Raw genomic sequence first — 26,363 nt, forward strand, 5'->3', positions numbered from 1 at the left:
TTGACTCTTAGTTAGGCTGCTCCAGGGCCAGAGGTGAAAGTGGGCCAGTACAGGCCGGTACGGTGTACCGGTAAGTGGCAGCCGCCAGTACAGGCCCATACACAGCTGACATTGAAGCGCTGCTGCAGCTGGGCCCCCCCGGGCCACTGAGAATGGGGAGGCAGCAGCAGCCGGAGTCCTGGGCATTTTAAATCGCTGCCAGAGCCCCGAGTGGCGTGGGCCAGGCAGCGCTGAAGGCCTGGTTGCAGGAGGCTGACCCCCCCCATCCCGGCCCCAGGCCCAGCCCCTTCTGCGGGCCTGGAGCCAGGCCCCTCTACCAGTAAGACTTAAGTTTCTTTCACACCCTGTCCAGGGCCCAAACATTTACTGCTATTGCTCACTTGGAACTGTAACTAGCCTCTGTACTCAGGTATCTGCAACCTTTCCCTTTCCTGCCAGCTCTAGTAAAATATTCTTTCACTTAGCCCTATGTCTGAGTGGTCATTGGGACCCAGCAGTGCTAGCATCTGTAACACCTAGCTGTTGAAATGCCTAGAATGCTTGTCTCCAAGTCGCGGTATACCTGGCACAGTACTGGCCCCATAGGGGCTTGGTGTATACCAGCCCAGCTCAACCCCAGTAATTACAACTGAATGAAAAATGCCTCTGGGACTTCAAATCACAGAAAGATGATGTGACTGGAATAGGATTTTTTTTAAATTGATTGCCAATTCTTCCTCTATATTTGCTTAGCAACTTTGCAACTCAACCCTCATTCCCTGCATCTGTGACACACTACACATTATGCAAGGCACAAATGACCTTTGGTAACATTTCAGTAAATAGCTAGAAGAGCTGGGACAGCTGGTAAATCATATTTTCTTCTTGGAAAAGTGTCCAAGCCAGTATTTTACCTTCCAAAATTCATCTATTTTGAGAGTCATTGTTGGAGTTCAAGATGTAATTAATAATCTGACAGCATCCAAGACAACCTTCCCCACAGTTTGGTACTAAGCAAAAAATGCATAAATTCCTGTTTTTGCAAGATTGACATTTGTAAACACCACATGATTTAGCTAAGAAACATTCCATTTAGTAGAAATTACCCCCAGTAATTTAAATCTCCACTGCAGAAGAATCATAAATGCTGAAATCTACCCAGAATTTCAGTTTTCTTGTTGTGGTACAAATCTGCATTGAATGAACAATAAAAAAAGAACACGAGTGACTACAAGTTATAAATATTTATTCTCTCATTCATGTTTCTCTGGCCGTCACACAGGCCTGCGACTGTAGCTAAAATATGTATTTGTGACCAGACCTTCTATCAGCTGTATGATGAGCAGTGGAGGCATCTTGGGGGTCTTTATTAATTTACAGGAGGTAGGGAAGAGGGACAGCTTTTCTGAAAATTGTGCCCCAATGGCTGACACATTTCATAACATGAACTAGACAGCTGTTCCCATCTTCTCAGAAGACAAAATTAAGGTGACTTTTGGTATTAATGTAACTTTTGAGAGTGACTGCTGGTTATGTAGAATTGTTTCCCATGCTGACAAGCTGTCCTCCTAAACCAAGAGCTACTGTAGATAGCCACAATGACTGGGCTTATGTCAGTGACACACCATCAGTAGGTGGCAGAGTAAGTTACAGAAAGCTTGCAGGGAGGCTAGCTGCCCTGGCAGAATCCCAGACCGTGTGTCTGGGGGAAAACTCTTCACAGCTGTCAATAGTGCTTAGGCACTTTGAAGGCTTCAACACCTTAGATTTTCTTGAAAAAGTAAATGAATCTTACTTGGAAATGTGGCGATCCGTCAGCAAGGCTTCACGTAGCTTTTACCTCTGCTCTTCTGGAACCTCTCAAGGAAGAGCTGCAGCAGGAATGCTATTCCTGGCCCTGTCTTTTTTGTGACTGTAGCTACAGTGTATTTTAACGTGGTTTTTAACTCTTGTTTAGTTATCCTTTGTAGACTATGATCTGCTTGGGTCAAGAGCTATATCTTCTCTGTGCTTTCCTGCTTGACACACTGTTGGCACGCACTAAATAATAATAAAATAAAAACAGCCAATTGATATAAAGGCTTGGAAGGTTTCTGAATACATCTGTATAAAATTAAATAGAGTTAAGTTGTAACTATTGAAACTTTGCTATTGATTGGTGCAGGACAGATTTAATTTTGTCAAAGAAAGAAAAGGGGGTCAAATGATCAAACACACAGCCAGAACTCAAAGACAATCCAATGGCAAATGTATACAGTTACAATAGGACTATTATATGCTCCTTGTGGCCTAGTGGTTTAATCAGGGGACTGGATTCCACAGCTCTGAGAGGACCATTGCTATGTGATCTTAGGCAAGTCACTTACCTGTTGCATCTTGATTTTCTCATCTGTAAAATGGGTACAGAAATGCCCAGTGTACTTCACTGAGGGGTTGTGAATCTTAGTTAATCCTCTGGTGAAAGTCGCTATAAAGGTGGACACTATTATGTTTAATAAATAGCCATTTTCAATAGATGACACTATGCCCTGGTCTACACTAGGACTTTAGGTCGAATTTAGCAGCATTAAATCAATGTAAACCTGCGCCCGTCCACAAGATGAAGCCCTTTATTTTGACTTAAAGGGCTCTTAAAATCGATTTCCTTACTCCACCCCTGACAAGTGGATTAGCGCTTAAATCGGCCTTGCCGGGTCAAATTTGGAGTACTGTGGACACAATTCGACGGTATTGGCCTCCGGGAGCTATCCCAGAGTGCTCCATTGTGACTGCTCTAGACAGCACTCTCAACTCAGATGCACGATTGTTTGCCGTTGCTCTGACGCAGGGAGGGGCGACTGACGACACGGCTTACAGGGTTGGCTTACAGGGAGCTAAAATCAACAAAGGGGGTGGCTTTACATCAAGGAGTATTTCAGGCAGGACTTCACGGAGGGTTCCAATAAGAAATGGTGCACCTAAGTTATTGTTCTTATTGGAACAAGGAGGTTAGTCTGGCCTCTGATACATGGCTAGATTTACCTCGCTGCACCTTCTCTGAGTGACTGCCGTGTGACCTAGAGGAATGAGTCCCCTAGATGGGGGGGGTGGGGGTTTGCAAATGAGTACAGAACAAATCTGGTCTATTTCTTGTTTTGATACACTCCATCTATCTTTTACATCTTTGGCTGGCAGCAGATGGTGCAGAAGGACTGCATGCCATCCACATCTCATGGCTGCTTGGCAGAAGATGGTACAATAGGACTGCTAGCCATCCTCATCTCTTGCCTGCCCGGCAGAAGATGATGCAATAGGACTGCTAGCAATCCGTATCACCTGCCTGCTCACCATAAGATGGCTCAATAGGACTGACTGCAGGACTAAAGAGAATGACTTGATCAAGTCACTCCAAATTTAGTCCCTGTGCCCATGTCTGCCCAGGCGCTCCTGATCACATAGGCGACCAGGAGCACCTCAGACATGACTATGACGGCTACCAGTCCTATTGCACCATCTGCTGCCACAAGGCAATGGGTTGCTGCTACTGTGTAGCAATGCTGTACCGCGTCTGCCAGCACCCAGGAGACATACGGTGACAGTGAGCTGAGCGGGCTCCATGTTTGGCGTGGTATGTTTGGCGAAACGATTGTCTGCCCTTGCTTTCACGGAGGGAGGGAGGGAAGGGGGGCCTGACGATATGTACCCAGAAGCACCCGCAACAATGTTTTAGCCCCATCAGGCATTGGGATCTCAACCCAGAATTCCAATGGGCAGCGGAGACTGCGGGAACTGTGGGATAGCTACCCACCGTGCAACGCTCCGGAAGTCGACTCTAGCCTCGGTACTGTGGAAGCACCCCGCCAAGTTAATGCACTTAGAGCATTTTCTGTGGGGACACACACACTCAAATATATAAAACCGATTTCTAAAAAACCGACTTCTATAAATTCGACCTAATTCCGTAGTGTAGACATGCCCTATGAATGGCAGGGGAGGAGCATTCTTCCCTAACACGGACATGTAGGGAATGGTTGCAAACTGGATCTTCAACATTAACACTTATGCAGACACATGCACAAGGTGGGAATAGGGCGCAAGAGGCCAAACTGGTCATACAAGAAGCAGCAAAGCTGCTGTCATGGCAGATGACAGTGCACGAGCAGAGTACCTTGTTAGTAGCAGTAAGTGCTGTTGCTTAGGTACCAACCATTGACATACACAGACACAATCTTATTATCTAGAAAAGGTCTGATGGACTTATTCCCCTTTCTAACCAGGGCAGAAATAACTTTTGCTATGATCAGATCAACGTAATTCCATTCCAACTTTCTAATTCACTCTTTATTATATATACTTGACTCGTTTTAATACTTGTTGCAGTAGAATTAATTTGCTGTTCAACATTTTGAAGTCTGGCCTGTTTTGATCATACAAGTTACAAAATGTCTGTGGTAGAGGCAGGATTTGTCTGCATTTCTATTGAGGAACAAGTAATAGTAAAAAAGCAGCAATGGTTTTGGGATCTGCTGTTCTGACAGGAAGACCTATACTTGGAGATGGTTTGGAAAATATCATTCTTTTCCTTTTTTTTCCTTTCCAAAATTTTGAATTCTGGCTATGATACTTTAAAGTGAAAACTTTGATTCCAAAAATGGAGATGTGTGCAGATCTTCTTAGAAGGAAAACATTTTCCTCAAGATGTAAAAGTCTCAGATCAGACAAAACAAAACGTTGTTTGTGGGAACATATAGAACCCAAAGGCCTAAGAAATGGCACACCCGACATATTATGATAGCAGAAAAAATGGAGTGTGGGAAAAAGAGGACTTGATTAGTTATTGCAGAGAACTTCAAAGGAACGGAAACAGCAGAAATTACACAAACGGACTCTTACTTGCACCACCTCCTAACTTATTACACTTTTAAAGTGAAGGATCAGTTAACTGAGGGATCTCAAATTAAGGGCCGAATTGCATCCAGTTATACCCATGCAACCTATTAGTTGACTTGGTGTAAGTGCAGGCAGAAGTTAGGCCTAAAACAGTGTATATTGTAGAAACAGATCTGCATAACCACACTCAGCACAGTACTTCAGCTAGGAAAAGAAGTTAATTAGCAGCAACCCTTTAAACTAAAAAAACCCCAACCCTGTTATGTGTGGTAGTGGAGAAATCTCTAGAGGCATTTACCAGACAGGTAACAGTGGAAGTAGGTCTGTTCCATGATCTCATTCTTAAGATACACAAAGAATATTTTAAAATAACAAAACAGGAAATCAAAGTCTTACCACATTTAGCTCAAACATAAGTATTAAACTTTGTGGATAAAGGTGTATCTGCAGAGATTATGCACTAGAATTAATTCATCAGACAAGGAGATGATGGCATATAGCTTTAAATACAGATCCAGCTTGACAGTACAAGAAAGAAAGAGAGGACATTCTTAATCAACAAGATAACAAGGGTTGGCTTAGTCTAGATGCAGAGGCATATGAATTCCTCACACAAGAATATCCCACTAGACTATCTGAGTTACCCAAAATACACCTAGCCCTAATCAGAATGCTGGGCGAGCCCTCTCTCATCTGACCTTTCCCCCATGCATTTCAATGTATTTAAGAACTCTAACTTCACAACTTCTATCAAGTTAGTTTTATGAGGAAACTCTCAACTTTGAGTGATGACCACCTTAGATGGCATACACATTATCTTGAAGATTATATTCCCAGACTAGTAGATGAAATGACTTGAATGATATCCAAGTAAACAATCTTATTGAGACAAACAGCCTGCTGAGCATATCTTGTTGCTGTTTACCATTATGCTTCAATGGAAGACAGATGATGCTTTAGGATCTAATAGGGCTCCTTCATGGGGGAATCTTTTAATATAATTGCCAGAGATGGTTCTGCAGGCACCATCATTTAAGTCATGTTCAGTTAAGCTCGTCTATTCCACTCTTAACAAATCGGTATTTCCCACTTCTCACTGCCAGTCTTTAGCTTTCACTACATTATCTTTGATCCCGTTTGCCTTTTCTTCAATATCACCACAAACTTCTATTCATGTCCTCTTCCTGTATTATCTTATGCTTGCTCAGCTTTAGCCACTAGGGCAGGGGTGGGCAAACTTTTTGGCCTGAGGGCCACATTGGGGTGCGAAACTGTATGGAGGGCCAGGTGGGGAAGGCTGTGCACATGTCCTCAACAGCCTGGCCCCCGCCCCCTATCCGACCCCTCCCACCTCTCCACCCCCCGGAAAAGAAGCCATTTCTCCGCAATGGCTCAACATCTTTACAGTTTCTTGCTAGTCCCACAAGCCAGCATAGATGTGAAATACATCTCCCAATCCCACCACATCCAGACTGCTAAATTGTAGCAGTTTGATGATGGAACACAGATTGACGACACAACGGATGGGGCATTTCAACTTGTTCCAACAATGCAATTGCAAATTCCAGCGTTTTACTTTTCAAAACATAAATTTGACTTTGTAACGACAGGGAGGAACAAAACCAAACCAAACCCAGAAAGTGACTGTGTGTGTTTCAGCCAACTTTTTTTTAGCTACCCTTTTAAAAAAACAAAACAAAACAAAAAAAACCCCGGAAAAGGCTGTCTCTCCCCATCAAGCCACTTTTACTAAATTTAAAAAATCCATTTTCTAATGCAATAATATGTTCAGTTCTCCAGTTCAAAGTTAAATTCACAGTATAGAGGGTATTTTCACCATCTGGACCAGAAGCTTGATTAAGTTATCATAGTTCCTTTGTGTTATTAATCAGATCCTTGATACAATTAAGTTATGTCATGTACAGAGAGAAACTTGGCCTGGATTCATAGCTATGGCTGATGACTGTAGGAGTTTAGGGAAGGGGAGGAATGGATATTCACTGATTCTGAGTCAGTTACATGTCAGGGCAGTTCCCTGGCATAAATTAGAGCTGTCTGAAGGCAGACAGGTGGGGATTGCTGGGAAGACTTGGCCATGCCCCCTACTGTGGCCACAAGGAATGTGGGGCAGCATAGAAATCATTATGCTGGCTCTGTGCTTCTGAAGGATCCCCCTAGTGGAGTGATCATCCATGGTTGTCTGTGCTGGGTTTCAGGATGCCTTGCACTGGTGGTGTAACTCAAGGAGTGCAGATGCAGGGGAAGATTTGGGCCTTTATTTTCCTAGCTATGAAGCGATTTATAACAAATTATAAAGCACACGGTACTAAAAAAATTGGTGAAAACAGTTTGACCGAAGCATCTAGTTTCCTCCAGAAATCATATTAAAAAAGAGAGAGAGCACGTGCGTGCAAGTGTCATACGCATGAAAGTGAAAGACCCAGAACACTACCATGGCTTGAATATAGCACTGTGGGCGGGCCTTAAAGATAAAACGAACTGAAGTTTGCATGGCTGTGTCAGCTCAGCCAGCCCCAAACACCTGCACCAAGTCACCAATCCTGCAAGCCCGGGACACCTGACTTACCTTCTAACATTGGCTAGTGGGAGGAGATGAGGCACGACAACTTCTTCCCCAACTACCCCCTTCAGTTTTTTCAGCAGGGTTGGCCTTCTTGCCTCTGGATCTTCAGGGACAGCCAATCAAACCTCTTCATTTACACATCCTTTACTGGAGGGCCAGTCAGTAGGGCCTGTCTACCCCCACACTTACTAGTATTTTCTGTAGGGAGCCAGGAGAATTGCCTTTTCTCTCACCTCTCTGTGCCACAGAGTCTGGAGGGGGCTCCACTGGTCCCAGGGCTGCCACTCTACAGGCCCTTTACCTCTCAGTGAGGCTAAGACATCCCAGCTTGCCCCATGTCCATAAGCAGCCAAGACCTGTAGCGAGAAAGGAAGAAAGCCAGGAAAGTTTCATCCATACACAAAAAGTGTGTGTAACTTTGGGTTGTGGCTTTGAATGAGCTCAATGCTCTCATGAAACTCAAGGGTTTCAGGACTGTGTAAAATCAACTTGCGTTTCTACGAAAGCAGTAGCTTTCGCACAGCACGGGCAGGTGTTAATATTCCGTTTGACCTTCATTCACTAGGCTGCAGGGAGCTACTTTTAAATTTAACTTTTAAAGTAAATATAATTGATTTCTCAAATTTAATCAGCTGGTAATTTCAAATTCATGTCAGTTAGGGCCAGATTGTGGCTGCCCCAGAGCATGTAAGTTACAGCAGTTTAAATTCTCTTACTCAGTGGACAAAGGTCAGAAGTAATGTATAATTGGCTCTTCCACCAACGTAGCGCTGTCTACACGGGTGCTTAAGTCGGCATAAGTTATGTCACTGGGGGGGAGGTGAGAGGGTGGCTAATTCGCACCCCTGAGTGACGTGACTTATGTTGACTGAAGATGTAGTGTAGCCATAGCCTCAGAGTTCCCATCCATTTTTGGAAGTGCAATAGGTGAGTTCAGCACAGAACATTTTCAGTGTTTAATATAATATGCATCAAGCTATATTTGTGTTCTACTGTGAGCTCAGCTGGATCCAGCAATTACTACACCTTTGTTCCTACTAGAGTTGAGCCCAGCTGTAAAGTTTGTATCCAGATTCCTTGTTAAGTCCTGTGGTAAATAACTTCATTTACCTAGAACAGTAAATGCTAAAGTAATGTAACAATATCCTTTTTCCTTGGTGATAGAAACTTTCTTTGCCCTGCAATTAAGTAATCATGGTAAACAAAACCGGAATTTTGATGGTGCACAGAGCATTTATAAAGGTTGCATGCATTTTCCCTAGAAAAGATGGTGATGTGTTTTGTTGAAACTAGCTATATGTGACATGCTCCTTTAAATAAGATTTGAAGACAATTGTTTTTGCAGTTGCATTGAAGGGACTTCTGCAGCTGAAAAGCTGTGTTATTCCCTGCTCTTAGAGAGTTTGAATGTGCACATCCAACATGAGAGCGGATCACAAAATGGTCATCAGCAAGCCTTGTCTAAAGATCTTCCTTTATTGGACACTACTGTGTAAATGAAATGTAGGATTAAGTTCACCCTTGTTGTATTTCCACTGATGTCAGCTGGAGTTACATCAGGGATCAGTATGGTCCCTAAAGTTTTACAGCTGGAAAATATAGGCAGTGCCAAAAAGAATCAGTCAACTAGCAGAGATGATCTTTAATTATATATCAAACCAAATTTTATTGGGCAGCATGGACTATATTTCTCCAGGCTATGGGAGAGGCATAGAAGGTAGGAAAACTGAGGTTCACCTCATGGAGCTTTCTACAAGACTTCCCCTCAAAGGGATTTAGGGGCCTGAGATTTTAGAGGGTTGAATTCTCCCATTAGCATAGATGTCTCCATCCTCTGTACTGTTTTGCTGGATTCCCCTCTCTCCTGGGTCCAGCAGGAAATATGCAGCCATTGGCTGGGGTCCCTGTGCTAGCCATGTAGGGAAAAATGTGAACTTGGCCTCTTTAACACCTTTCAAAGAAGATCGATGAGCCCTAATGCCACTTTTCCTCTGGTCTGTAGGAGGGTAGAAGAGGGGATTGCTCTGGGTGAACTCCCTCACTCAAAGAAACATAGCTCCCTATCTTCTGCGCTTCCCCCGAATCCCACCTGCCTTTGCTTCCCTGCGTCAGTGCAAATCGAGATCATCATCAGGGCATAGAGCCTCAGTCGCTGCAAATCTGTCTAGCTCCACTGCTAGGCTGATTTAGACCAGCTGAGGATCTGTCTCTAGCCCAGACATTTGAAAATCTTATTAAGAGAAAGGGTGGACTCTTTGGAAATGATAAAAATGTGAATTCGAATGGATTTTAAAACCTAATGGGCTGTTCTAACTGAGCTGGAGAGTGTGAGTATTAAAGATTACTCTCAGTGCCTTCCAACAAATTTTACAAAATAAGGGGGAAATATCAAGCTTGGTCAATGTAAACTTTTCAGCTAATGGCAAATAGTTTATTTTATCAGCTTGAAAACTTCTCTTCAGAATTAAGCTATTTTACTATAAAGCTGGCAAGGTTACAGTCAGCTGCTGCAGGCCTGTTGAATTCCACTAAGCCCTGGCTGGAGTCTGATGTTGTCTTTGTGGTATGAACATTCTGTAGCAACGTGAGAAATTCTTGGCAGCAGATATCAGTTCCTGTACAATGACTAATGAGCTATTCTTTGGGTACACATAACTAACCTCCATATTTTAAACTGGTGCCAAAGTGAACTACATTTCTACTTTGTCAGGTGTTTGGGTTTTTTACCCTGTCTGAGATCCTGGGTCCACAGACCCTATCAGACCAAGTTTGATCCAAATTAAGTTTTATAAAAAAAAAAATAGAAATGTTTCAGGTTTCTAAAATTCCAGTGGACATGGTATTTTTCTCACAAATAGAAAAAATTCTCCTGGAAGGTTTGTAACCCAAAGTTTGCACCATTGTACCAGTGCAGGAGAACTTGAAGATGAAAGCGACGAGCCTATCATCATCCAAGGCCACAGGCGGGCAATATACAGCAGAAATAATAAAAAGTAAATTAGGTTTCTGAAATACCTTCATTTTAAATAGTCTAAGGCAGTGGTTCATAAATAGTGTGCAGTCACCCTCAGGGGTAGCCAAGTTGACTTTCTAGATTGGCTGCAGCATCACAAATTGCATTTTAGCTCCCACAGCTCAGATTAGCCAGGCCCCAGGAGTTTTCCAAATGACATTTCCAGTATGCTGTGCTGATGGAAGAGAAACTAGTTCCTCTCCTTCCTTCTCATCATTATAAAGTGAAGGACAGTGTCATGGTGTGATCTCAGTTTTGCCTGATCTTCTCTTCCTTTCAACAGGGGGTAAAGGAGTTAATGCTGGGGTCTGGCCAATTTCACAGCCATCTTTACGGGCTACCAAGTCTGCACTTAGCTCAGCCCTTACAATGCTGCTCATGCTGTTCCCCTTTTAAGGAATTTCTGCTTACCTGGAAGGACATGAGCTGTCCTTTCATAGGCTGACTATCAAAAGCCTCTTGTCTCAATTACATGCAGATTGGAGACACCTGGGGTCTAAAATGTCCCACATTTTATTTACAGAATAGAAAACAAGTGGGTGACCTGTTGAAATGCATCACTGTGTTAACTTGCTCCTGAGAAATCTGCAGACAGTCTCTGGAGGAAGGGGGAAGTATGCTCTCTGTACTGGAAATACCAAGCAAAAAGAGTTTGATCATTTTAATCTGCTCACTTTGTCATGATAAGAAAAGAACATACAGACGACTCCTTTGACAATGCTGTGAAATATATTTCTGTCATGAAATGGCACTCTCTTCATTTTCTGTTTTATATTTCCTTAAAAGAAATTTTACTTGCTTTCTGTGCCCTGCTTTTATTGACCTCTCCTGAAGTCCTTTTTAAAAAAGTCTATGTATATTTTGGAGGAGTCAGATAATTTAAAAGGTGGTCAGGCAGAGATAAATTTCCCATATGGGATGCTCTAAAGGACATCTGGTCTGTTGATAAAAGTCTTGAGAGGACTTTAGTATCTGAAGTGCATATACAGTATTTAAATTGTACTTTTCAACCTCAAATGTCATTTCACTTTAATGCTACGTGTCTCTGATGCCACAAGTGAAACCACATGCAAAATAAAGGATTCCAAGATTTAAAAGGATTTCCTCCTCTTTCCATTGAAAATATTTGCAGTTACCCCCATTCAAAAGCTGTAGTCTGGCCCCTACATATTTACATTGGCCATGGACAGTGATGGATGGTAGTACAGTGAAGTTTGGCTCCTGTCTCAGTTCCAGGAAGGGGTGTCAAACCAAATGAAGACCATGAGGCCAAGGGCCAGAATCCCCATTAGATAGTATGGAAATGTGTTAAGAAGCAACGATGATGTCGGGGGGGTTACTAGTACTACAGTTTTGGAGTCAGTGGTATTGACAAAAAGGTGTAGCCAGTTGTTTGACTACACTTGTGGTTCATTCTTTAAAATGTTCAAGAGACCAAATAACTGAACTTAGCATCTAAAGACAAAGCAGTACATAACCTCCTTCCCGGAAGCAATTCTTATTTTGTAGCAAATATATCCATATCAGCTAATAGTATTTATAGTAAAATTTTACAAGCTATAAAACATTACATGTCACTAAAATCCAACACACCAGTTCATAACCACTTCTTAACTTGTTATTTTGTGCTGTACCTTTCATATCCCACCCCCCACCCCCGGATATACATTCCAAAACAGTTGGGCGTGGAGGTCCATCCCAACCTGTGCTAGGAGGATACAGCATTCATGTATCTTGACTTTGACAGGCTTCCTATTTGTAATGCCAAAGCTCAGCTCAGCTTTGCAAAGCATTGTGGGATCCTTGACATGGCTGAACACAATTGTGGGGAGAGCATAATATATTCAGTTAACATAACTTCTCAACTTTAAAATATATATATATACACACACACACATATTAATGCAGTGTATGCTATGCTTATCATGTATCAGAGGGGTAGCTGTATTAGTCTGGATCTGTAAAAGCAGCAAAGAGTCCTGTAGCACCTTATAGACTAACAGATGTATTGGAGCATAAGCTTTCGTAGGTGACTACCCACTTCGTCAGCTGCGTGTCATCCGATGAAATGGGTATTCACTCACGAAAGCTTATGCTCCAATATGTCTGTTAGTCTATAAGGTGCCCCAGGACTCTTTTATGCTTATCATGTATGTATTGGCTAACAGTGGACACTGACCCCCACCCTGTGACAGGAAATTAATCTGTGGCAAACCTAACGGGAAAGGAAATAAAAACCCAATCCCTTCCTATTACTCCTGCTTGTCACACATTTATTACACAGGGTCAGAAGTAATCTAAATTTCTGGCAAAAAATGAAGCCACCTCACTGTGGCAGGGAGCTTGGCAGAAAACCCAGGTTAGCCTCAGTATTCCCAAATTTGCCTAGAAGCAAGAGGTATTGAAGGGCAATGGGAGAGAGGGAAATCCTTCTCACTGTTACCTGTGGCAGGTATAGAGACATTATATGTCTACAGTACATTCCAGTGCAGGGCATATGGGGACTGTAAACTGCTAGACAAAGTCATTCAAAAATTTCAAAAGTACTTTGAATCTGACAAGAATCTCTTGAGAAAGGCACAATTTTCTTTACAAGGAACAAGGTGCTAGGTTTGACCACTGCCCATTATGTTCCAGACCCATAGAATAAACCAGTGTCACATGAATTTGAACTAGACTATTTAAAGACTGAATTATTTGTAGTACAACTGCTAACCTGGTCCAAGCAAGATTAGTGTGAGAAATTGATGTGGCTTTGCAAAGAGCAGTAGCTGCTTGCAGGGCTAGTGAAAACCATGCTCCCCAAACGAAGTATTTGTAAGAAGTGAAAGAATTGAAGTGCATCTACTTTAAAAGAGGCAAAAAGACAGAATACAAGAGTAAACAAACCCCACAGACCAGATCAGAAATAAACACTGAGGCAGTCACAACACAAAACTGCCCATCGCAGGGATGAAGTATCATGCATTCAATAAAAGCACCCATTTTGCAAGAGTGACTTTCAGCACAAATTGCCAAGAAACATGAAACCAAAATACATTCTGAACATGCAGCTGAAAGAGAAACAATGCGCTGTGCTGGATCTCTTAATTTAATTTACAATCAATAAAGTTACACCTGTGCAAAAGTAGTGTAACAGGAAATTCAGGATACACGGGTTTGCTTTGTACTTGGATAAACACCATCTGGTTCCTGCTTTGTTATTGTTCCAATAGTGACTTAAGTTCCTCCCATGCAGAAATAGAAAGAGCTCCTCCTCGGACACCATGATATACAGTATATTGTTACTATAATTAGGAGACCAGATCTGCACTACACTTCCATCAGATAGTGACCTTGGATAATTGGGCTGTTCAGTCTACCAGCCCCATGTCAGCTGACTGGCATGCAAATCTAATTTTACACTATCTATAACAAGGCTGCAGCCCACCTTCTCCTGGCGCAGGGAAAGTGCTTCAGACATCTGTATATGCCTGTGTGAGAAATGGATCTGTCAGACTCTGTGTTTAGCATAGTGAAGGGTGGCAGAGCTCAGATCAATGGCCGCCTGAGGGAATGTTTTCGCCCATTCTTAAAGCCTTGCACTGTTTTAAAATCTCTCACCACAGAAACTCCTCCTGCCGTTACTCAGTCACACTGCAGGTGCCATATCGTGTTGAAATGACCTCTGGGAGGTGGCCTGTCCATCAGTGAAGCTAGGGCCAGCTCAGCATACTGTGGGACTGGCAGAGTGACTAGAGATAGCAGCAACTCTGACAGTTACAAGATTTTAAATCTGCTTTAAACTGACATGAAAGTAAAGAGGTAGGAAAAGAGAATGAGGGTGAGACAATGGAAGAAGGCCTGGGTAGCAGAGGGAAAAGCAAACTATTATTTATTTGAAGTGTGGCAACTGCTGGGGCTCCCAGCAGGGGTCAGGGCCCCACTGTGCTAGACACTGTACAAACGCAAGTCAGATGTCATCCTGCTCCAAAGAGCTTACAATCAAAGTTTAAGATGAGAGCGAACAGACGGATACAAAGGGAACAAATGTTACTGACGTTGATTATAATCAGCCTGAGAAGCACACCAGTTGTCTGACTACTGTCGAGGTTTTGTGGGTATCATGGCAGAAGGGAGTTTTAAGGAGGGATTGGGAGGAGGAGGAGATGGTGCCGTTGTAGCTGTTTATGGTGAGCTCCTTCCATGCATAAGGGGGCAAGGGCACAGGTACTTTGTTGGAAAATCTGACAACCGGGCAATGAAGACTGACATCAGTGGGGGAGCAGAGGCAGGCGCTGACATCTTCATGGCATATGAGAGATAAGCGAAGTGGGGGTATACCATGAAAGGCCTTAAAAATGAAGGCAAATAGTTTATGCTCGAGGTGGTGGTAACAGGAAGCCAGTGAAGGGACTCAAAGAGAGATGGCATGCTTGAAGTGTCAAGCCAGGAAAATGATCATTGCAGCAACATTGTGAATGGATATCAGCAGGGCAAGATGGCACGGGGACAAGAGCAGAGAGGAGGAGGAGGTTGCCATAGTCAAGTCATGAGATGAGAGACTGGATGGGAGGTGTAGCTTGTGGGTGAAGAAGAAAGGCTGGATCTTAGTGCAGGAAAGTGCCAAGATTTAGACACCGCCTGGATATATAGTTGTAGGGAGAAGGCTGAGTCAAAGATGACACCCAGGTTCTGGGCCTAAGTGACAGTGAGGGAAAGAGGAAATCCTGATGAAAAGAGACAGGAATTTCTCAAGCTAGTTAAGGACTAAACTCGGATCCCAGGTTAGATGCAAGGTGCCCATTATCTTACATCCGCTGACAATCAAGGGAGGGGTTTAGCACTAAATTGTTACAGTCTGAGCTTTGGCGATGAGCGACAGGCTGCTGACATTTATACCTACCAGGATTCCATGCTATATGTGAGGTTACAAGAAACAGCCTGTGAAGGAGAAGCCCTTCTGATGATTGTAACCATGGTCCTGTCTAGCCTTGGAAAAGAGGACATGTTTAAAACCTTTTTAATTAACACATTCTAAACGCTCACATAAGCAGAGTTTAACACCCTTTAGCTGAGGAGTCTAGGGGTCACCACAACCAGCAAACATGTTTTTAAATACAACGTACTTTCCTAGGCCAGACGTGGCCAATGTTTGCATGTTAAGAGGCGAGGTCTGCAGGAACACACAGTTTGCCTTAATTTCACAGCCGTTACAAGTCCAGTTCTGCCTGTCCCTTCCTTGGTGCACTGCGGTGGGAAAGGCCACCCCACGCTCTTCCTGCAGCCATAGAAGATGAAGCCATAAAGTAGCTGTAAGCACTCCCTCAGCAGAAAGGAAAAACTGCATACACCTAACCCCGACTGGCTGGGCCCTGTCTCCACATACGCCACTTAACACACTAAACCGTTTGTGCAGGAAGTGCCACGTCTCCCCTCTCCCAGCAGCTCTAAAGGGACCATCCCTTGAAGATGCATTATGCTTCCTACCGCCCCTGGGAGCTACAGTTCCTGCACCCCCAGCCTGTCACACTCCGAACTTAGCCATGGACACTACAGCTGTGTGCACATTTTAAAGCAATAACTGAAAAGTAACTAGCTACTATTACGTAAGCCAGCTTTGTTTGTCTGTCTGTCTGTCTGTTTGAACTGGGAATGACAACCAGGCAGTAACTGCTGAATGATTTGTCTGAATTTGTTTGAGAGAGAAGCCAGGAGCTATTCCTGTTTGGAGAGATGCATCGGTCTGGGTTTGTTCTCAGTGGGAGATGTTCTGTCAAGCAGATATAGGCATGACAGCAGCTCTGTATTAAGTAGATTTTTCCATCCTGTTCCTTGCTCCAGTTCTCTGGAGAGACCAATCTCAGTGCCTAGTGTAGCGCATGCAAACCTGCTACTGAATTAGCGGGCACAAACATCTGTAAATTGTTCCGTTTTACTTTCTACAGAGCAGTCGTCAGTCACACAACCATGTTGCTCAATATGCTTTCTTGCTCCCAGTTAGGCTGCAGTTAGTACCTCTGCACATGCTAGGTTGCGCTCTCCCTCTGTTTCCTTTTACAGCCAAGACATTTGAGATATCCCCCAAATAGTCAGTCAGCACTGGTCTGAGCATATCATTACCCTTTTCAGTCTGATGGTGCATAGTGTGTGGAAGGAATATGTACACAAATTCCCAAACTAGACGGTCTGCTGCATATATTCCTCTCCCGGGAGAGAGGAGGAGAAAACAAATGTGACAGAAGTTGGTCACATTGCTTAATGCACTGCTGGAAGGCATTCAGGTATTACCGTGATGAGTGTGGTAAGAAAGCCACTAGCGGGCCTACAAACTGTTGAAAGGGGTAAGGTAGAACCTCAGAGTTACGAACACCTCCGGAATGGCGATTGTTTGTAATTCTGAAATGTTTGTAACAGAACAAAACATTATGGTTGTTCTTTCAAAAGTTTATAACTGAACATTGACTTAATACTGCTTTGAAACTTTATTATGAAGAAGAAAAATGCTGCTTTTAACCAGCTTAATTTAAATGAAACAAGCACGGAAACAGGTTCCTACCTTGTCAAATCTTTTTTTTAAGCTTTCTCATTTTTAAAGTTTATGTTTAACACAGTACAGTATTGTACTGTATTTGCTTTTTTTTTTTTTTTTTGGTCTCTGCTGCTGCCGGATTTGGTACTTCCAGTTCCAAATCGGGGGTGTGAGACTGGTCAGTTCAAAACTGAAAAGGAGGACTAGTGGCACCTTAGAGACTAACCAATTTATTTGAGCATAAGCTTTCGTGAGCTACAGCTCACTTCATCGGATGCACTCAGTGGAAAATACAGTGAGGAGATTTATATACACACAGAACATGAAAAAATGGGTGTTACCATACACACTGTAAGGAGTGAAGTGAGCTGTAGCTCACGAAAGCTCATGCTCAAATAAATTGGTTAGACTCTAAGGTGCCACAAGTCCTCCTTTTCTTTTTGCGAATACAGACTAACACGGCTGCTACTCTGAAAACTGTAAGGAGAGTGATCACTTAAGATGAGCTATTACCAGCAGGAGAGTGTGTGGGGGGAAACCTTTTGTTGTGATAATCAAGGTGGGCCATTTCCAGCAGTTAACGGGAACGTCTGAGGAACCGTGGGGGGTGGGGGTAAGGTAGTAAAGTTCAAAACTGGTGTTTGTAACTCTGAGAGGTTCTACTGTATTATCAAATTCTTATACTTTACATTGTGAGATTATTTGTACTTGGAAATTCTTTGCTTGTTTGTTATGTTAATGTTATGTTCTTCAGTGATCGGTTTACTCTTGAACCATCTTTCCCTTCCTAGCTATAAGTTTTGGTATGGATTTAATTCACTTGTAGGGTCTTGTATAGCTCTACTGGCTGAATGATAGGAAAGGTGCTGATACTGTATTTTCAAACTTATAAAAAATCATCATGGATTAAATGGTTTGAAGTTACCATAGGCTACTGTGTACATTTTTCGTAGTATGCTGCTTATTACTGGGTAGATAAATATGGTGAAATGATCTCTAGAGAGCATACTTCACCCACAGCCTAAAACAGTCGTGGTCTCTCTTTTGGCAGTGTGATGGGACTTCCTTTTGCAAAAACTTTGCTGGTCCAGGCTTGTAACATATTACTCAAGAGGATGGCAGGTCACAAAAAAGGGAATAAAGTAAACCACATGCCATCTGGTAGCTTTTGTGTGTCCCTTTTCCTTATTTATTTTTATGAGAGAATTAATCTCTCTCTCATGGCAAATGTCTAATGATCTTTAGTTTATCAGACAATAGACGGATTTCCAGCATAATATTATCTGATAGGAACTGCAGTGGATAAAATTAATATTAGAATATACTCCTCCACCTTACTAAAATCAGAAGAAAAAATTCTAATAAAAATTCCCATCTGTAGTAAGGGAAGACAAACCCGCTCCCTCTAGTGGTCAGAAAGGATCACATTTCTATCATTTGTTTGCTGAAAAACTATGGATCAGATCCTCTAGCTAAGCTATGGCCCCATTATGCCACTCAGATAACATTAAGAGACTGTAATCTGGACACAAATGTCCAGTAGAGAATTCCTGCTGATATATCTGTGCCAGATCTAGGCCCTGTATCCCTTCAGATATAGAAGGGTGATGGAGCTCTGGTACAATTCTCTCTTGGTATAAGATCCATTAAACATCTTATATTAGTGGCACAATTGAAAGCTGTCTCACACAACTCTAAGCAGCACTGGGCTGGGACCTCAGAATTGGTACCTAGACACCCCTTCCCATCTCCTGCATTGAACAGAGTCCTGGCATAGGAAAGAATGTGGCTTTATTACTTTAAAAATAATCTGGTTGTTCAAACATTCAGCATTCCCATTTAAAACACTAATGGCATGGCCAATTTTAAAAGCTGTGTTTCAATTCTAATACTTTGTTTTAGTGAATCCATGAACTTTATAGCCAGCTGTCTGTAATGAATTTACATCCCAGGAGAGATGATCCTGGAAAATCCAAGTCAGCCGATAAAATACAATGTTGTTCCGGGTGGATACATCAGATCCCTGTTATTGAGAGCTTGGGTATAAAATGCAAAATACTACCAGCCTTAATGGGAGTGCTTACTATTTATCATGCAAATATTACCTCAAACATTCAGTCCCATGTGTGCCATGGATTTGACTTTAGTTGAAAGTGGAGCACACAGTGTACATAAACAGAGAAAAGCGCACAATGAGTTCTGACATGAATTTGAATGGGAGAGTTAGTGTCTTGGCTCAGAGCCTGTTTGTTTGAGCCCTTTGGGCTCTATGGGTTAAGTGATTTCACTCATTCATGGATGCAATTACATATTCTTTCACTGTGCATGACGTATCGTATACAATATTTCTTCTACCTAGGATGCTTTTGGAAAAACCTCATCTTAAAACAGTCAATTGTCTATGAAATCTATTATTTAATAGCACCTCCTACGGTTAAGGGTTATATGCCCCTCATATAGGTGTACCTTTGTGGTTCTGGGAAACTGCATTAATCTGAAGCTATTTAAGTTGAGCCCTATTCACACAATTGTACCTGAACAGTAAATAACACCCCCTACCCCAAAGTAGTGCTTTCGGGCGACAGCAAAAAGTTGAGTGTTTTACTCCACGGAACACTGCCATTTCCCATACAACCAGCTAAAGCTCCGAGTCAGCAGAACTAACTCATGTTGAGTAACATTTCTTCATGCAAGTACTCCACTGAGATTACTTGGGTGAGTAAACCTTACTCAAAAGGAGTAAAAGTTACAGCATCAGGCCCAAATCAGTGTGCATGAAAGCATACCTGTCTGTACACTGTAACCCGTATTCTCAATAGCATTCTTACATAGTATGTAGAAATTCGTATATGTATAGTACACATACATACAGTGAGAGAGAGCTCACACATGTAGACCACAGACCATGTTCCACGACCTTAACTGCACCCCCTTAGGGCCATCAGACTTCTATTATTCCCTTTAACTGCTCATCTGCAGACAATGCTTTACCAAACTATCCTCCCACAACACAACCAACCATTACACCAAATATCCAAAACCAGTGTTGGGTGGGGTGGGGGCAGTAGAAATAATAAAGTAAAGGATGTGAGCAGAGGGTGAAAAGGGTCAGAGTTAAGGTAATGGTACATGGCCTGTGGTGTATGGTAGTTGTAGTAGTAAGGTGTATGCTTGGGGATAGAGGAGTACAGAGTATGTACTCATAGGTGGCTTAAGTTTTCATTTCCTTGCTTTTATGGATTTGCGTTAGACATGTTTTGTGCGTGTAGTAACCCTAACTGCTTCACAATGACTTTTTTGTATTAATATTGCATAAATGTTTTCAAAATATCCTGCTTCCAGTCTAAACCACAATCAATTTTGTTTTTAATGATAATCCCGTACATGGCCATTTGGTAACATAGTGGAATGGTGTTTCATTTCTGCTCTTATACATTCATCTGGTTCAGCAGTTTTTCCTCGAGGTTGCCAAAAGGTTGAATATTTTAAGATGAGCTACAAAAACCACCAATAAAAAGCCTTATTCAAAATGTAGGGGAGAAATGTTGACAGTTTTTAGGAAATTAGTACAGGTACCATAAGTATACTCTGGGATATTGCTGTCTACTGGACTAGAGATTCCCTTAGTTCAGTGGTTCTCAACCAGGGGTACACATACCCCTGAGAGTACACAGAGGTATTTCAGAGGGTACATCAGCTCATCTAGATATTTGCCTACTTTTACAACAGGCTACATAAAAAGCACTAGCAAAGTCAGTACAAGTTAAAATTTCATACAGACTGACTTGTTTATACTGCTCTCTATACACTGAAATGTAAGTACAATATTTATATTTCAATTGATTTTATAATGATATGGTAAAAATGACAAAGTAAGCAATTTTTCGCTAATAGTGTGGTGTGATATTTTTGTATTTTTATGTCTGATTTTGTAAGCAAGTAGTTTTTAAGTGAGGTGAAACTTGGGGTACGCAAGACAAATCAGACTCTGGAAAGGTTGTGAACCACTGCCTTAGTGTATCTATTTGTTCCATGCAATTTTTTTTGCCCATTAAAAAAACAACACAAGAAGTGCTTATATTTTTTCATGTTATTTTATTGAAAAGATACATTTAAAAAAATACACAGACATTTTACTATTTACGGATTGCAGATAAAGATGTTCTAAAAGAGTTAACTCTATTTTATTCCTTTATTATACTTGTTGCCCTCAATATCGCACAAAGACTTCAGTCTGAGTACTGCATATTGATATTATCTTTATAAAAGGGGGTAGGGATGAGGGAGGGCAGAACTATAGTCAGTAAACAGAAAAGACAGTCAGTCAATTATAAATATTGTATGTTCTGTACATTATTGCATTAGGGAGCCACAACATTATGCAGCATTGTTACAAAGGAAACAAGTTTAGAAATGAAGAAAAAGAATATTTACGTATAAATACATGGCCCATTGTCTTCTTGAACAATGCAAGTGAGCTGTGGTAATGTGCAATTGAAAAGCTTGCTTTTTTTTATGTTTAACATTGCTTAGCAACACCAGTGAGGAAACTACAAAATAAGTTAAAATGAAAATAGTAAACAAGTAGTAATCTTAACTATATGTTTTATGGCTTTCTATTTTTAATCTTTCTAACTAAAACATGAAACAAGAGAAATACATGAATTAAAAAAAGGCTTCAAAGCTGCATTGCTTCCAAACATTTGCACAGCAACTAAAAATGTCTAACTCAGACAGGCAATACATCTCTAGTACTACACAAGATACAGCAGTACTGCAGTCTAAAACAGTACACAATTCCTGTCAACAAGAGCACACTGAAAAGAAAAGGATGCAATAGGTTATTAAGATGTTATCCACAATTAAGCACTTGGTTAATCTACCTTTTTTCACACTAGAATATACCCAGTCGGATTCCAGGACCTATTTACATATGTGTGAGTGAGGAAGACCCTAGTTTTCAAGTGAGTCAGGAAATATTCTGTGTTCCTTGTTTCCAAGGTGCATCATGTACATATTAAAAAAACCCCAACCAACAAACAGATGCATGAATCTTGATGCTAGCTTTTCATGAGCCATTAAGCTTTTGGTAAACCATTCTTAGACAAATTATTTGAATTTAAAAAGAGAGAGAGACACGTTGTCTAGGCTTCTAGAATACAGTACCTGTCCATGAAAAATTCTGTGACTTGGACTGTTGGGGGGGTGTCACACTGCATGGCATTAGAAAAGAGAGAGACATTTTAAAATCAAATCCTTGCTTGCTTTGCTTCCTTTTTCCCCCTTCTACTGGCCATAGTTATCTTATTATCACTACAAAATTAGTATGGTGCAAAAAGGATCGATGCAGGAGTCGCACGTATGGGACCGTGGCCCGGCCTTAGGAGAGCTGGTGGGATTGCAGGTGCCTGGAACAAAGAGGCAGAAGGACGGGGAGGGAGGGACAGAGCAGATGACACAGCTGCAGCTGCAGCAAGAGAAGATGAAAGGAAAGCAGGTGCTAAGGGCTTAATCATATCTTTTTGGAATGCAAGTTTTGCCTGAAAAAAAGAAAAAAAAGAAATGTAAATACTGTTCCTGCCACCATTTTTACAATGAGTAGAAACATTAACCCTGGCAAAGTGTTCATTAAGCTTTTTATCGTTCTGGATAGCATGAATAATAGCTGTTTTCAATTGCTTCTTAGTACTTCACACCTGATTTATAATTACTGTATTTCGTTTGCTCCAATTTTAACCATTTCTAATAGCAGGTGTTTGAGATGTTTGCTTGTAGCCAAAAGGGCAAATTAACACAGGATGCTTTACAGAAGAGATATTAGACCACATGTTCAACTGCAAAATTTGCACTGGCATTTTCACACCTGCACCTGAACTGTGGGTGAAAATTTCAGTGCTCGTAATGTTAACTGCCTGACTACAGGTGCAAATCAGGAAAGCACAAGAACAAGTACTCCAATATCCACCTGCAATTAATTTTGCTGGTGTAAAAAATGCAGGTGCATATCGTACCTACCAAATGGGAAACCATACATCAGCAATTTTGAAAATTGTATCCACACTGTCTTCTGACACACAGGACAATTTAAACAAACAAACTGCGCATTTAAGTACACACAAATCCACAGGGAGTAGGTGTGGGTGCTCCAGTGTGGGGGGGTTAAAGGTAATTACAAGAGTGAATATCTGTAAATTATAATAATTATCATCATGAAACTCAAGGTTGGGAAAAAAGGGTCAAGATCATGACTTCGACAGGACTCTACAAAATAGAAAGGTGCATTTTCCTCATTTCTTTTCAACTATAAAAATGAGGTGTAGAAAAAGGCAGAAGTCAGAGATGGGAAACACCCATCAGTTCATCTAATTTTCTCTGCTAATGCAGACTTGTTCCTTTCAGCATATTTTCTAGTCTCCAAGGCTAATTTTTGAAAAAAGCTCAATTTGAGATCCCCAACAAATCTGGCATGGGTATTGTAAAATTACCCATGAAATATATACCATATAACTCCACTTGTGGGTTGGTGTGTTTCAAGGTTAAGTATTTGTGGGTGGGAGGAGAGATACTTACATCCTGGCTCTATTACTGTCGGTCTTAAACCCAAGAGATAAAAATATAATGCTTTACAGAAGTGAGCAAGATTAGTGTGACCCAAAGCTAGTGAACGGGGACTGTTAGAGAAAGCCTGAAGCATTTTCATTAGACTATCGGATTACAAAGAAACATTAATATTTCAACGTCTGCAGGGGTTTCATATGCTTTTTGGACAGTGTCTCACTTTTGGACAGGAGTATTTGCATCTCTTGAGTTCCAACACAGAAAAGGACTTTTGGTGTGTGTGTTGTGCACACTTGCTCTCTAATGAACCCAGGACAGCGACCGATGACTTAACTAGTGAGCAGAGTGCACGCAACTCTTCCTGAGCCAGAGTCCAGCTGAGCTGTGAGCAGCCTGCCCCGAGGCTAGAGAAACCAGCAAGGGGGTGTTATGGGGGATCCTGGTGAGGAGGAACCCCGGAGTAAAGAGAGGGGATATTCAGGGCTGAGGGGCTCTGGGGACCAAGGCAGGAAATGGTGATCTAGTAGCCCAGGCATAAATATGGGATAAATACCTTGATAATAAGCAATTAATGCTCCTAAACGCCTCACAACTCTCCCACACCAGCCTTATACAGTGCACACTTTACTTTGCTGTTTGTGTGAGATAAGTCAGTATGTGTTTTAGCTTTACACCTTAAGCCCTTCTCCCGGGCTACATCCCTCATAACATCATGTTTTCTTAAATGCTCGGCTAGGCAGCGTGTGCCCTTTAAAGAGAGGGAGTGTACTAAAAACAGAAGAGTTCACACCTTTCCACTAGACACACAATCCATTCCACAGCCCATTGTTCATTCCCTCCCTTCTAGCAGTAAATAACTCCGGAGTGCTATTTCGCCTTTGAGTAGGCAGACAGAATACAGAACCATCTTCAAATCTGATTCTAATACAGATTCAGCCTGCAGGGGGAGATACTCACAAGCTTTCCACTCCTGTCACACTCCTATTCTCTTTGCAGTGGGAATCCCAAGGTCACAAACTCACATATACAGCAGTGATGCTGCATAGTAACAGTACTTACTGCTAAAATACTTGGGCTGCGCTGAAGTTTGTTGTAAGGGCTATATTTAGGTTTCATAGGCTTCCCTGCCACTCTGTCCTTGTGCCTTCTGCTGGAAATGTGCTGAAATAAAAAAAAAAAACACATTAAGAAGAAGTTTAGAGATCTCATGGTTTTCTTCTTTTTGGAACTGATTTTTTGGCTGCATGTACCAAGTCCCTTGTCAAAGACACTGTGAGACAATTAAGGCTTAAGGGATGCAGCAATGATCGAAGTAGTTGTGTCTTGCTAAATAATGCCCAACAGTTTGGAGTAAATCACATAAAGAACTAGAAATTAATCAAATACACAGGATCCTGCGATCCAAGCTGCAAGTGCACAAAGCCACTAGCATTCAGGCAAAAGCTTCTGAGGTACCTGTTTAAGCTGAATTTCTGAATTGACATGGACATCACAGATTTCACAATGAAATGTCTTGTTCTGCAGTCCTGAGCCCTTACTGCCATTCTGAATCTTCAGCCTGGATCCAAGTCTAGGGTAAGATTTAATGGGACCTGCACCATTCCGCGCTTCCACCATTGTCTTGTGTTTGGAACCTAATGGACAATTAGATGCATAAGGATTAAAAAAGATGGAATGTTTTTTTCTTAAGCCACAAATCATGATAAACTTATTTTAGAGCATTGCTGCAGTTTCCATCCCTTTTTAGATTTTCCATAACATGAAATGTTTGTTTAGGAAATAGAATGGTCAAATACTCCACACACATGTTTAGATTATGCATCATCTTGACTTTGATCACTGTACTACACACTTCACTATTGCATGGTACAGAGGAGAGCAAAAGAAGTATAACCATATAACCATAAAAAAAGTTTGAGAGTTTGTGCAGAAAGGAAAGAGGGACACATTGGAATATTTCCCTCTCTATCTCATGATCCAGGTTATTGTAATTTTCTATTCTGCAAATGGGTCATGTGGGAATAAGGGGGTATGGCCATGGAGGATACTAAAATCTGCATATAAACAGGAATTGGGAAATCCTATTTAAAACAGCACTAACTATCTCTTCGTATTCAGTGGCTCCTCAGTGGAGGAGTTAGAGACCTGTGGCCCCGTAAACCAAAAGAAAATATGGATGGAAGCTAATTGAGGAGTGTAAGGAGTATGGAGGAAGAGATCCTGGGTGAAATTTTGGTTCCTCTAACTCAGTGAAACTTTTGCCATCGACTTCAATGGGGCCAGGATTTGACCCCTGAATGCAGTACAGTTGGGTATCATGGGCTGTAGGAAGTTTGGTGAAATCATCGGTCTAGACCTTAGGGGACTGTGTAAAGGATATCTTCAAAAATAAGTATTTAAAAGCTCTTGTGTCTGAGAATATAAAGGATTTTAACTCTATAGTGGTTTATTTTTTTAAAAATGACATACAGTCACATACTTTCATGTTGTAGGAACTCACCTGTGTTGTGTGCTTCTAGCTGTGATAGGGAGTTCACAGCCACTTTGCATAGTGAACAGTAAAGTAGTTTTTTGGCTTTTTCCTCTTCAGATTCAGAAACTGTGCTAGTTGCTCCATTTGTGCTGTTAGAGGATGATGTTGATGTTATAGGTGCTAATGTTATAGCTCCAGGTTTGGGAAGGAACAGGCCCACTTCAGTATTTGACGGCTGACTAGAACCACCGGTTTTCGCTTTCCCTTTATCTTCTAAAAGAAACAAATACATGTGTATTGTAAGGTATTATACACATCAAATCACAGAGGGAATATACACAGGGCAGTGATATCCTAGAGGGGGAAATCTCAAGAA

At 41.7% G+C, this 26,363-nt stretch overlaps 1 protein-coding gene across 2 annotated transcripts in view; it reads right to left on the reverse strand.

Annotated features, from left to right (window-relative positions):
- Nucleotides 1-22,277: 22,277 nt before the first annotated feature.
- The window catches only part of ZNF385B (zinc finger protein 385B), a 247,102-nt gene continuing 243,016 nt past the window's right edge, over nt 22,278-26,363 (reverse strand). For both annotated transcript variants that reach the window (XM_077830102.1, XM_077830101.1), the window contains 4 exons: nt 26,015-26,260; nt 24,970-25,148; nt 24,574-24,675; nt 22,278-22,496 (listed from right to left, as the gene is read on the reverse strand). In XM_077830102.1, the coding sequence (XP_077686228.1) occupies nt 22,278-22,496; nt 24,574-24,675; nt 24,970-25,148; nt 26,015-26,260 (746 nt within the window). The remainder of the gene's footprint in view (nt 22,497-24,573; nt 24,676-24,969; nt 25,149-26,014; nt 26,261-26,363) is intronic.

The sequence above is a fragment of the Eretmochelys imbricata genome, chromosome 11 (genome assembly GCF_965152235.1).
Source record: "Eretmochelys imbricata isolate rEreImb1 chromosome 11, rEreImb1.hap1, whole genome shotgun sequence".
Lineage (NCBI taxonomy): Eukaryota > Metazoa > Chordata > Testudines > Cheloniidae > Eretmochelys > Eretmochelys imbricata.